At 35.1% G+C, this 13900-nt stretch overlaps 2 protein-coding genes across 2 annotated transcripts in view; both read right to left on the reverse strand.

Annotated features, from left to right (window-relative positions):
- Positions 1 to 2227, reverse strand: part of plcl2 (phospholipase C like 2) — a 60034-nt gene extending 57807 nt beyond the window's left edge. Inside the window, exon 1 of the mRNA XM_065298916.1 lies at positions 1638 to 2227. Within this exon, the coding sequence (XP_065154988.1) occupies positions 1638 to 1868 (231 nt within the window). The 5' untranslated portion in view covers positions 1869 to 2227. The remainder of the gene's footprint in view (positions 1 to 1637) is intronic.
- A 7232-nt stretch (positions 2228 to 9459) lies between these two features.
- LOC135717751 (cysteine-rich venom protein ophanin) lies at positions 9460 to 13422 on the reverse strand. The gene is made up of 6 exons (XM_065239929.1): positions 13192 to 13422; positions 11204 to 11294; positions 10672 to 10814; positions 10201 to 10286; positions 10021 to 10103; positions 9460 to 9902 (listed from the first exon to the last, which is right to left on the reverse strand). Exons 1-6 carry the CDS (start codon positions 13420 to 13422, stop codon positions 9760 to 9762), a joined length of 777 nt encoding a protein of 258 aa, XP_065096001.1. The 3' UTR covers positions 9460 to 9759.
- Positions 13423 to 13900: the final 478 nt, after the last annotated feature.

Here is a 13900-nt window from a genome sequence, read left to right on the forward strand (position 1 = left end):
AAAACATTACATTTTACAATGTAGTGCTGTTGGTAGTAGCCTCATTTTTGTGAGATTTAATTGGAGAATTTATTAAGAATTTATGTATTTATAAAATGCCTTAAACCCTGGCACCATTTAAGGGGCCCCCAGTTTAAGAACCACTGGTTTATACATCGTCAGTCCAAATTAGGGCCCCATCTGCAAAGGTGGTGCAAAAATGCTTGTGTTACTCCACTGGTTCTCAAACTGGGGGGCGCAAGGTGGTGCCAGGGGTCCCAGTTTTATGAAATTTTATAAAATACTTTACTTTATCATAGATTCTGTGTATTACACCTCAGAAAAATAGTTTCTATAGTGCGCCGCGAGTGGGATGCACCCTACACAAGTGTGAGAACCACTGAAGATGCTGAAGATGTTACTGCGGCTCTTTCGTGGGAAACCTTTGATCGCTTCTACCGCATCAATTGACTGAGCTGAGAAACAAATGGTAAATCTTTCCACAGGAAACAGTGTAGATAGTACAGGAACTAAAAGCAGTGTCAAGCGAAACTAATTTGACAGAGAAAGCGTTTCCTCTTCTCAAGCATTTCTACTACACATGCATTCAGACGTTTGTCACATTCTGTCTTTGTGTCTGATTCAACACAAAACTATAACAACTCTTTCTGACATTCTGATAAAAAGCAAATACGATGACTAAACTGAACTGAGGTTGTTTGAAAGCTGGAAAATGCCTGTTAGTATGACTGACTGCATCTTTCAGCAAAAATATGACCTACATCTTATCTCTGTCGGAGTAAACTTGAGCCGAAAGTGACTTAGATCTGTTAAAAACCATGCTGTAGCATCACACAGAGCTGACAAAATGGCTTCATGTGGCCAACTGTCAACAAGGGGAAGTAGAGCAATGTTTCCTGTCACAAGCAAACGGTCAAAATTTCCCAATAACAAAATAATGACTGAAAAAATAGTCACTGAATAAAGCACGGTGTTGAATGGACATATTGTGTACCTAAAATAATGTTTCATAATTCATGTGCATTACAACCATTTGTTAATAAATGTCAAGTGGGCTTGACTTAACTGTACTATAAAAATGAAACTGCAATGTTAGCATAACTATTTAAATACCCAATCTCACCCATAAACTACAATTGGGCTACTTTTATTGGTGTAACCAAATAAGAAACATATTTATGACCTAAATAAAGCTGCTAAATTATTTGCTGCTAAATAAGCACCAATATTTCTTTAAATACATCGACGTGCTGCCTTAAATAACCATCGATTCTCACTATATACACACTTAATAACGATGCTCATGTTACCCATTATTACTGTAAGCTGTAGTTCAATACTCAAATATGTAAACTAAACCTGCCTGGAATGGTTGATATGTCACAGTTGCCAGCCTTGGCATACGCGTATTGTGCAAGAAGGTACATGCAACTTTATTTCCCTGAAATGTGCATTATGAAATCCAAATGTGGTTTTAAAAACGATCTTGTTGCAACCGTAATGTCATGTCCACTGTGTATAGGCTTTGGTTTCCGTGCATACACAAACCCCCCAAACCTGTGGATGTAGGCTAGTAGGTTTGACGTGAAACGCCTCGAAAAAACCAAGAACTGTGTATTATTGCAATGATTCTTTACCTTTATAATGCTCGCCTTGCGTGGTATCCCAGGTTTTCCGTCCAGCACGACAGATGCGTTTGCCGCTTCCAGCTCTGGATTCTCGGGTCCGCACAATCCACAGTCCCCGTTTGAGACCGACACTTCGCACTCATCCCTGCCGCCCGTCTCATCGCCGGGGTGGGCAGATTTCCCGCCGCCGCCGCCGTTGGGCGATGACACCCCGCAGGTCTCGGCGACAAACTCCGCCATGAGCTCCGTATGCGCGCGCGCACAGCAGCCTGCGCCTGGCAGTATTAGCTATCGAGCGATTTGAGCTCCCGAAAAGACATTAGAGAGAAATGATGAGCCATCGCAGGTTTATTTCCCGTCGGCGTTGCTTCATGTGTCGGACTCGATACATTGTTTCATCGCGCACCGCGTTCGAAAGCGAATGTGCGCGTGCGATACAATGTTGCAAGTCTCATTGTTGGACCGCTGAGCCCTTTCTGACAGATACTGCCATCTGCTGAACTCACTTCACATCAAAATAATGCACAGACGATACACACTGGTGAAGCCCGTGAATCAACACAAACTTAACTCAGGGCTGTATGCGCGGTGTTACATTTTTGCTGGCTTCACATGGAAGTGCTTGAAGTGAAGCTCATGCATGTCGAGACACATATCTGTTGCGCAATGCTTGAAATATTCGCAGAAGTGTCGATTCTTGAGGCATCTCAATAACTATGAAAAGACTGAATTTAACAAACTATTAACAAATTTGAAAAGCGGACCTGACAACTTTTACCAGTTAAGGTACTTGTTGGGAACTGGTTTACTTTGCCATTGCTGAGTTGTTCTAGTTTTGGAATGGTTGCTTATGGCCTAGATATGGTTCATCTCTCTTTTTATTTTACTTTATGAATTATTTTGCATGTTTAATTGTCTACCAGGAAAAGATCTTACGTCCAGCTACCTCTCCTCCACCAGCCACACTATTCATGTAAATAACATAAAGGGTAAAAAGTAAACTTATGATTAATGTATAGGTTAACCAATATGTAAACAAACATTACTTTAATACTTAATAAAGTCATAAACCAAAATAAGGTAATTTTTTTATTATTATTCCTTAAAGACAAAAGTAGGTATAATTATAAACTCAGAATAGTTTTAACTAGGACTGTGTCTTTTGTGGTTTAATTTTTGAAGGATTTGTGCATGTCAAGACAGATATCTATTCACATTCTGGAGCTCTTGCACAACAGATGAAATATGTGCTTATATTATTTTATTTAAATCAACTTACCTGACTATTAAAAGTACCCCAACAACTAAAAAGATTAAGCAAGTTTTATTCCTAGATAAACCAAGTAGTTGCCAGGATGCTGGACAACCAGTCCTTCCGCCCTGCTGAAAAAAAACAATAAAACCATTACAGAAAATTCTAATTGTTTCCATTAAAATACCAATAGGAAACATTAGCTTTTAACATTTAAAACCACTACACTGCAGTGTTTTTTGGGCCATAATCAATATGAACCAATACATAGAACCAATACATACCATTAGAGACCTACAAAAAACAATACACTGTAGTGTGTTTTGGGCCATATTCAATTAGAACCAATAAAATTCCCAATAAAACCAAAATAATTTCTGTGATGGTGTCTATTGGTTTTTTTAATGGTTTTACAGTTAAAACCAAAAAGCCATGGTTTTCAAAAACTATAGTTAATCTATGGTTACTGTGGTAAAACCATGGTTTTGTTAATTATAATCAATACCCCCCAAAAAAACATGGTTACTAAACTTTTATCACAAAAAAAACATGGTAAATTTTCGTAAGGGAGCCTAAATCTTCAAGCCTAAAAGGTAGTGAAACATTTGTCTGAAGTTAAACACAGTTCCAACTATTAGGTTCCACAATGCTTACTTTCTATAGCCCATAAACTCACAAAATAATATATTGTCTATAGCCACTGAAAGCTATTATAGGCTGATATTGTTTTAGGGATGTGATTGTGTACCTGCTTACAGGACCTTACTCGGGATATTGACTGTGCCAACAGTTATTCTTGCAATATATATATATATAAAAACAAATAAATGTCAAATTGTGTCATGAAAGCCATATAACCTGCCTTTTCTCATTACATTTCAGTGCACATAATATAGATATTTATTGAGGTTTCAAGCAGGTGAAAGGCTCAAGAAACACAGCAAACACGTGCAGTTACATTAAATGGTTTAAAGTTGTCAACATCATTGGTGAAAAATATTCCTAGTAGACAGGAAGTATTAAAGGTTTGTGCTTCCATGTAGTGTGCAGCAGAGCCACCTGCTGGAAAAACACTGTAGTACAGAAATCAACATCTCTTCTTTTATTTCTGCAACAATATTAGGGAACTACAACAGCCCAAATGCTCCATATTTGGCTCTATGGTGTTGCCTACATTTTCATGTTATTTTTCAAAAAATGTTAGCATTTCCCCTTTAATTTTGTAGTCAAATAGAAGCGCCTGCAGAACCCGTTTCACTTCTGACATATAAGATGTGGGAGATTATTGGACCATGACAAGTAAGTAGTTTAATAATGCTGTTTTTAATAGGTTTAGGTGGAGTTTTGGGATGTACTGTAGCAGGGGTTTTCAAATCTTTTGATGGTAGGGACCCCCGCAAATGATAAACCTTTAGCAAGGGACCCCTTTCCTAAATTATATATCAATATTTTTAAAAAGAAACATTGAGACTAGATAAATAGTAACTGTGATATTATCATTTATATATAAAGACAGCAATCTGTTCACAAACTTAAATAATTTACTTTTCACTATTTTTGCTTTGTCTCTATTCTCCTGAAATTTTCTGGGGACCCCTTGGAACCGTCTGGGGAATTCCTGGGAATTCCCAGTTTGAAAATTTCAACTTTTGTTTTTGTCAATCTACTGTTTTTGATGTCCAGATGAACAGATTTCATTATTATTGGTAAAACATGGATCTTTTGAGTTAATGAAGTTAAATTCTAATGTTCTACTAGTTTAATAATCACAGATAAAGTAATGACTACGGCATTGAATTCAAACAGGTACGACATTAACGGATGAAGGGCTGTACAGAAATGTGTACACTGCAAAAAATGATTTTCAAGAAAAAAATCTTAGTATTTTTGTCTTGTTTTCAGTAAAATATCTTAAAATTCTTAAATTAAGATGCTTTTTCTTGATGAGCAAAAAGACCCAAGAAAATAATTCTAGTTTTTAGACCAAAAATATCAATGTTTTGATAGTAAGTAATATCAATTGATATTTTTGGTCTAAAAACTAGAATTATTTTCTTGGGTCATTTTGCTCATCAAGAAAAAGCATCTTAATTTAAGAATTTTTTGATATTTTTACTGAAAACAAGCAAAAATACTAAGAATTTTTTTTCTTGAAAATCATTTTTTGCAGTGTATGTACTACAGTCTATCGTTTGTGCTACACTTTTCCCACAGTTTTATTTCAGTTGTTGGATTAATTTATTGCCCTTGACACTCAAATGAGACTCATGAAACACAGATGGTTCTATTGATTGCGTAAGCTTTACTAAAAATCAGGAAGAAGTAAAATTTGGCAAAACAATACCATATATAATTCCATAGTGCTGTAAAATCACTATATCCTTGCTCATTTCTCACAGTTGCCAAGTAATAAAGTCATAGTTATCTGCATAGAAAAATCACATGATTTATGTGCTGAATAGTGAGCTACTTTGGTTAGTAAGCTTTTGTTAAAAGAAAAAGATTTCACAGTAATAAGAAAGAAACGCTTACAGGCAAATGATCAGATTCATGACCACTAAAAATATGCCGACCCTTTATGAACGCTGGCCATAAAAGTCTCAGATAAGTGCAACAGAGATGATTTCAGTTTTTGATTATGATTTTGTACTGCTGTTGCTAATGATATTCAAATGACACACCTCACCTTTATTTTTATTCTGCTCATGTTTGGGTCATTCTAAAGAAAAGGTGGAATTTGGGTGATGAAAATCTGCTTAAATAAACTTCTTTCAACATACCTAAAACTTCTTTAATAGCATTAATTAACCTGTCAAATCTATGAATCCGCAACACGGGGAGCTTAATCTATTTCTAACTTTTTATACATTTTAATAAAGAATCCATGTGGCATTTATTTGTCATTGGTGTTACCTGTGATTTAAACAACATTAATGTTGATACTAAATATTTTTTCTCATTCCAGCTTGTGTATTTAGTTAAAGGTTGAGTAGAGGAATGATAACAGCAAGAAAAATAATTGATTATTAATATTTGTTTAATTAAATTCTTCAACTTTACCCAGCATTGTATGAAATTATTTGATTCTCAGTTTGACTTTTTTCTAAAATATTCAACCAAAAAGGCTTTCATTCAAAGATATCAACGTCTTACATCCCATATCAACAACAAAATATTAATGGAAAGTACAAAAAAATACATTCATAACACCAAAACTTGGTTTAACACCAATGACACAATGTAACACCAATGACAAAATTAGAATATATTAATAGATAATGAATATGATAAAACTTATAAACTTTAAAAAAATCCCATCTTGTTTTGTTTTTATGCTTTTATGTTGGTCAGTTAAAGGAAGTACTTATTAGAGAAGTAACACCAATGACAGTTACATCAATGACAATTTACAGAAATAATTAACCCTAACATTTTTACAATGTTTGCCATTAGCCATGTGCTATTTCATCAGAGATGTAACAATCACATACTTATTCAGTATAATGTATTTTTATGTAAAGATCTTAACACTCCCAGCTATAAAAAAGAGTAACACTAATGACATCCAAAAAATCTTAGATATATCATTATATTTTAGACAAATAAGGTAAGACATCTCACAAACCTTTTGCCTTCCTCCACTTCACTTCTTTCACTGACCTCTTGACCCATGAAAAACTTCAAAGAGCTGATGTATTGTTTCAAAATAAAAGTGCTTTGGGTAGGGTAACACCAATGACATAATTTGGTGAACAAATATTTATTTGATATTATTCATATTAATAGTGTATTTTTAGCGTATCAGTGTTGTAGTAAATTCATACAGGGTTAAATGTAAATTAGATTTGTTTTATAAAAAACATGGTATTAAATAATGGTTTTTTATAACCCCGCCTTAAAAAACTTAAGATGAAGCTTATACAACAAAAGGCAGCACTTACTGTATGTTGGGCAAAGGCATGAGCTGGAGCGCACAGTACAGAGCAGCAGGAGATTGAGACGGCGCAATGATTTACAGGTCCATGACGGGGATAAGCGCTTAACAAAACACTCTCTCAAAGTTACATTTCTTTGTTTAATATAATCAAGTTTGTCATTGGACTCTTTTATTAGTTCTAGAAAGTTTTTTACTCACTGTCGTTGCTCCATAAAGCAACGAGCGTGCCGTCTTTGTTTGTTTGCATCTCTACGTTTGGGAGTAATATATGTGGCTTCATCTACCAGATGTATTTACACTTCCAGTTTCGTCTGAAATGCGTCCCAGATAAATAGAAGCAGTTCAACACAAGAACAGCAATATATAAGTGCGCTAAAAGTCTCATCAAGTCTAACACAGTATACATAGCCAAGGTTTTTTAGGGAAAGAAAAGATAAAGATAGAAAAATAGAAAAAGATGTTAAACTATGTATTAGTCGATTCTTATGGCGACAGAATCAGCAGATCTTGTCGCAAATGGCAGACAACCAGCCCTTACGTAAACTAACCATGGTTTTACTACAGTAAAAAACAAAAAAAACATGGTTACTGTAGTAAAACCATAGTAACTACAAAATAACCATGGTTTTGACAATCATGGTTTTCAAAAACCATAGTTAAACCATAGTTAGTGTAGTAAAACCATGGTTTTGCTGATAGTAATCAATACACCAAAAAACCATGGTTACTACACTTTTACCACAATAAAACCATGGCTAATTTTCGTAAGGGCAGTTTCCCCCTTAAAAGGTAGTGAAACATCTGTATGGAGTTACACATTTTCAACTATTAGGATCCACAATGCTTAATTTCTATAGACCATAAACTCACAGAATAATACATTGTCTATAGCCACTGAAAGCTATACTGTAAGCTTATATTGTTTTAGAGATATGATTGTGTACCTGCTTATAGGAACTTACTCAAGATATCGACTGTACCAACAGATATTTTTGTAATATGTGTATATATAAAAACAAATAAATGTCAAATTGTGTCATGAAAGCCATATTACCTGCCTTTTCTCATTACATTTCAGTGCACATAATATAGATATTTATTGAGGTTTCAAGCAGGTGAAAGTTGTGCACATGCTCAAGAAACACAGCAAAAAATTGCAGTTACAGTAAATGGTTTAAAGTTATCAACAATATGGAAGCCCATTTCCGCCACATAAGAAAAAAATCATGTTCTGGTAAAAGAAGAAATTATGACTTTAAAATTCAAAATTATGAGATATTAAGTCGAAATTATGACTTTTACCTGAAAATGTTTTATCTTTATGTGGCGGAAATGGGCTTCCATACATTTAAACGCCATCATTGGTGAAAAATTATCACTCGTAGACAGGAAGTATTAAAGGTTTGTGCTTTCATGTAGTGTGCAGCAGAGCCACCTGCTGGAAAATTATTTTAGTACAGAAATCAACCTCTCTACTGTTCTTTCTGCAACAATATTAGGGAACTACAACAGCCCGAATGCTCCATATTTGGGTATATAGTGCTGCCCACATTTTTTATGTTTTTTTAGCATTTCCCCTTTAATTTTTTTTGTCAAATAGAAAGTGCTTGCATATCCCATTTCACTTTTGACATCTAAGACACGCAATATAAAAAAAAATGTGGGACATGACTTCATTTTATCCAACAAAGTTAGATCATGAAAAGTAAGTATTTTGACAATGCTGTTTTTAATAGGTTTAGGTGGAGCTTTGGGATGTACTGTAGCAGGGGGTTTAAACCCCCACATATGATGAACCTTTAGCAAGGGACCCCTTTCCTAAATGATATATACATATTTTTTTTATAAATAAACATTTAAACTATGTTAGATAAATACTAACTGTGATATTAATTAACCTGGAGAACCCAAGAACCCTTCTCTTAGCATTAATTAACATCGGCCAAATTTGACCCGTGGGTTCTCCAAGGTTAAAAAGACAGCAAATTGTTCACAAACTTAAATAATTGGCTAAACATAGACTTTTCACAATTTTTGCTTTGTCTTTTTTCTCCTGAAATTTTCTGGAGACCCCTTGAAACCTTCTGGGGGATCCCTGGGGATCCCTTGGCTCCAGTTTGAAAATTTCAACTTCTGTTTTTGTCAAATCTACATTTGAAGTCCATATGAACTGATTTAATTATTTTTATTTGTGAACTGGTTTAAGGTTCTACTAGTTTAATATTCAAAGATGAAGTGATTATGTAAAATGCATGACTAGGACTAGGGCATTGAATTAGGACATGAATTCAAACGGGTACAGGAAAGGATGTGTTCATTTTTACACATTGTTTTGTGATATGCTATTTAACACATTATGTGTCACTTTGTATTGATTTTGTGTTCATATATATAAAAGGTACAACAAAATGTGTTGTTCCAATAATAACACATTAATAACACAATAATAACACATTAATAACAGTTTTAAAATTGTACGACACTACCTGATGCAGGACTGTACAAAAATGTGTATATACTAAAGTCTATCGTTTGTGCTACACACAGTTTTATTTCAGTTGTTCGATTACTTTAAATTCTGTCCTTGACACTCAAATGAGACTCATGAAACACAGATGTTTTACTTGATTGTGTAAGCTTTACTAAAAAAGAGGATGAGGTAATATCATTCTGCAAAACAATACCATTGCCCATTTCCATAGTGCTGTAAAATCACTATATCCTTCTTCATTTCTCACAGTTGGCAAGTAATAAAGTCATATTTGAGGTCACCGCATAGAAAAATCACATGATTTATGTGCTGAATAGCAAGCCACTTTGGTAAGTAAGCTTTTGTTAAAGGAAAAAGATTTCACAGTATTAAGAAAGAAACGCATGGAAATGATTAGATTTACGACAGCTGTAAACACGTCAACCTTTTATGAAAAAATGCCATAAAAGACTCATTTACGTGCAATTGGGATGATTGCATCTTCACACTGACAACTAGCAGGACACCATTCATTTACATAGTAGTTGTCACAAGTGGCATCTTCCTTCAATTGATCACAATTGACATATTTGTTGAGATACGGACAAGGATTAGCTAGAGAAAACACAAAGAATCTGAAGTCAATGATTCATAAATCAAACATTCTGCAATGTAAATGACCACACAGTCATGAGAAATTTTGCAAAATTATTGTGAAGAAAAATGCACTTACTGCAAAGGCCATCTTCACAATTGTTCGGGCAGTCAGCACACGAAGATCCCAATGAATATGGAGGTACTCCTCTGAAATTTCCACTGAAATAAATCAATAAATAACCAGAGAAATCACTTCAATTCAGGAATGACACATGGCATAATATGGAAAAAAAAAAATGAGGGAAAGGGTGCATACGCGCGAAAATAATGGCATCCGTAGAAGCTGTAGCTTCCGCACTGAGCCACGGCACATCCAACCTCATATGAGCTGTACCACACCACCTTTAAAGATTCAAACAAGAAACACAACTTTAGCTTGAGACGCTTCCATCATAAAGACTTTGTGTTTTTTTATTTAACTGCACATTTTAAAATAATGTTTAAGTAATGGACTTAAACTTAGATGTATGTAAAGGTAAAGTGCATCATACCAGTGGCAACCAACAGATTCGTTTTTAAGTTTCTCACTGCTTGCAAACGATCACATCATTACTTGACATTTATCGATCAAGCAATCAGCTTAAAGAAAGTATGCAGGTTGTAGTTAACCTATGGTTAATCTTCTCCAGGCTTGGGTCACATACAACGATTATGATTTTGTACTGCTGTTGCTAATGATACTCAAATGACACACTTCACCTTTATTTTATTTCTGCAAATGTTTAACCTGTGTGTAATGTCCAATCGATTTGCCATTGGTGGATCCAGTGGAATATTGATAATTTTCGACCTCACTGTGCCAAGCAGTCACCACATCAGTCCACGCAGAGACCGTAGAGGATTTGAAAAGATTTTCACCCATCTCATATCCTGTCCATTACAGAGACAGATAACAGTAATGAACCGAAAATAAAAGGGTCGCAGTTGTGAACCCTTTGCTAATTGTTACCGGGCCTCTGCAACATTTACAGTTAAATTTGATTTTTGTGATCTAAAAACTAGACTTATTTTCTTGGGTTGTTTTGCTCATCAAGAAAAAGCATCTTAATTTAAGAATTTTTAGATATTTTTACTAAAAACAAGACAAAATTTTTTTTTTTCTTGAAAATCATTTTTTTGCAGTGTAAAAACAACCCAACATTTTTTACAGTGTATGTTTCATAATGTTTTACAAAAAGTATAATATTATAATTTTCTGTTATCTTTGTAAAGCCAATTTGCAACAATGTGTATCATGAAAAGCCCTGTAAGTTTGTTACCATTAATCGTGCGACTGCTCGAGGGACCGTGGGTCATGTTACACTGACTGATCCAGCCTTGTGCCGACTGAGCCGCATCAGCGCTCCAGCTCTGAAAAAGAAAAAAGATGCTTCACAACTCTTTCTACAACCTATAGTCCCACTTGTGAAGCGTCTGCTAAATAAATAAATATTAAGTAACTTAAAATCACCCCACAGGTCTTTTCTGGGATCAGACAGAACAAAAACTGCAAATACAAAGTTATTTCGCAACAAGGATAAACGCGTGTTTGTCTAACATAGTGTATTTTGTGTTGAGTCATTCAAGAGAATTAGAATTTACTTAACTCATTCGCCGCCAGCCTTTTTTTTAAGTTGCCCGTCATTTTTTGTAGTTTTTACAAAATGCATTCCAGAAAAAAATACAAATATATCAAACGAAAGAACAGACCCTCTGCTTTCAAACAAACAAAACAGGAAAAAACTTTCATCCTATCTATATTTTCTTAAAAAAAAAAAATGGCAAAAAGCTGAATAATTGCATTTTTGTTAAGGAATGTTGTTAGAGATCAGATTCAAATGATTATCAAAACATACACAGAGTTTAAAATTAGTAAAAAAAAAAATTTTACTAATAGTTTTTTTATAAATTGGGTAAGTGGGCTGGATAATCGCGGTATTGCAGATTAACATAAAACCTCATCAGAAAGTTTTTTTTTATGTAAATGTTTTCTCTAATTTGACAAGATAACTCGTCAATGGCGGGTAAAGAGTTAAGTATATAAAGGCAATTTCAGAAGAAAGACAAGAAGATATAAATCAAACTTCTGTTGTTTATGCATTTATATAAATGTCAGTGTTCATAAAGAGTCTTTGTCATTAGAAAATGTGAAATTTTGTTGTGCCTACAGTGTCATAACATTCTTAAGTCATAAAAATGCTAATTCACAATGGGGCTGTTTACACTTGGTATTTAGATGTGTTTTCATCGATAGGATCACAAGTGGACGAGAGAGACACATTACTTTTACACCTGGTATTTAAATCCGTCTCTTTTGTCCACTTTCGACTGCTTTTGTCCTGAATACTGTGAGGGGACGGTCCGTGAGACGGTGGGCGAGTCTCTCTGCTGTCATTCAAACGCGAGCGGGAGTAATTATGAGTTTACATGGACGCAAACTAATATTATGTCGGAGTCCACTGCTTGTTTACCAAGTATACATGCTGCACAGTGTTTTGTACGTTTATATGTTAGAGCTTTCTCTGAATTTTCAGCGCAATTGATGAAATAGGATCGCGCAACTTTCACCCTTTCACGAAACTACGGAGAACACCCGCAGTAGTTTTATCAATGAAAGACTAAAAATAGCGCTGTTCACCGTATGTTCACACCAGAAGTCAAAAAAAGACGTAAACTTGTGTTTAATACCTCAGATTAGATAAATGGGAGGAGAGAAGGCGGTCGCGTGTGGCTGTTCGAACACATTCAACCACATTTGCGTTCCGCAACTCCAAAGCGATCCGATCGAAAGTGGTTTCGACTACCTTTGGATGTGGTTGAAAGTGGTCGAAAGTGGAAGAGCTCAAAACGTTTTGAACACCGTTTACACCTGGCATTAACGTCGTCCACTTGTGATCCGATCGACGAAAACGCATGTTAATGTTAATGTCAATGTCAGACACACTTATGCTACGTACACACCAAATGCGGGGCATCGCTTTACTAGCTCTAGATTACTCGTGGGATTTAACTTTGTGTCATGCGAATTTTTCGCTGGAGTTGAATATTTTCAACTTGGGAGGAGATGCGTTTGAGGCGAATAGCGCATGTTTTCGCGGAAAACGCGCCCCCCATATAGCGTCATTCGCATCGCCCCACACAAGGACACTTCTGATCGCGTCTTTGCATTGACTTTGTATGTAATCTACTCGCGCATCTGGGTTTTGCATCTGAGCTCTTCATATTTAAAAAGCAAACTTATAAATAGGAAATTACGAGATTAACTGACCATTTTCAGCATGTTACTGGCTGTCGGCTCAACTGCTTTTCTGAAGGCATTGTGAATGTCCACAATCTCCTCCTGTACAGACGTCAGGGTCGTACTGATTTCTGTGAAGTTAAACAACAAAACAGTTTGAGGTTGTGTCCCATGTTGTATATTAATGTCTGAACAAATATAAAGATGTGCAACACTCACCTGACTGTAAACACCACACGCAGGAATGAGATGTGCACACATGCATGAAATGAATGTTATTTGTTAGTCAATTTATTTCATCACAGATGATTTTTACTATCTATCTATTTAAAAAAAGTATGTACCATTGTATGGATCAAAATAACTACTTTTTCTTTTATGTCAAAAATCAAAAGATATTAAGTTAAAGGAACAGTATGTAAGAAATTTATATCAATTAATCATTAAATGGCCCTGAAATGTCACTAGACATTAAGAAATCATTTTCATTTCAAATACTTATATCACTGACAACAGTGGTCCGGCCAGGATATTGTCATTTAAAAAGTGGAGTTGCAGCCCTCAACTGATGTTTATGTTGTCGTTTGGTATATTGGCCACCAGCTGTGTGATTGCAGTACCAGTTTTAGCCACACGTTTTGTGATTGCAATACCAGTTTTGGCCACAATCCTACATACTGTTCCTTTAAGATTTTAGTCCATTAATATATTTTGTAAATATATTTAAAAAAAAAATTAT

This window comes from Paramisgurnus dabryanus, chromosome 13 (genome assembly GCF_030506205.2).
Source record: "Paramisgurnus dabryanus chromosome 13, PD_genome_1.1, whole genome shotgun sequence".
Classification (NCBI taxonomy): Eukaryota; Metazoa; Chordata; class Actinopteri; order Cypriniformes; family Cobitidae; genus Paramisgurnus; species Paramisgurnus dabryanus.

Excerpts from the sequence above, each read along its gene's own strand:
- LOC135717751 (XM_065239929.1), bottom strand. The coding sequence starts at position 13,422 with ATGTGTGCACATCTCATTCCTGCGTGTGGTGTTTACAGTCAGGTGAGT. Across the intron at positions 10,815-11,203 it reads GAGCAGTCGCACGATTAATG|GATATGAGATGGGTGAAAAT; the intron begins GTAACAAACTTA and ends TGTAATGGACAG. Across the intron at positions 9,903-10,020 it reads TTGTGAAGATGGCCTTTGCA|CTAATCCTTGTCCGTATCTC; the intron begins GTAAGTGCATTT and ends TGTTTTCTCTAG.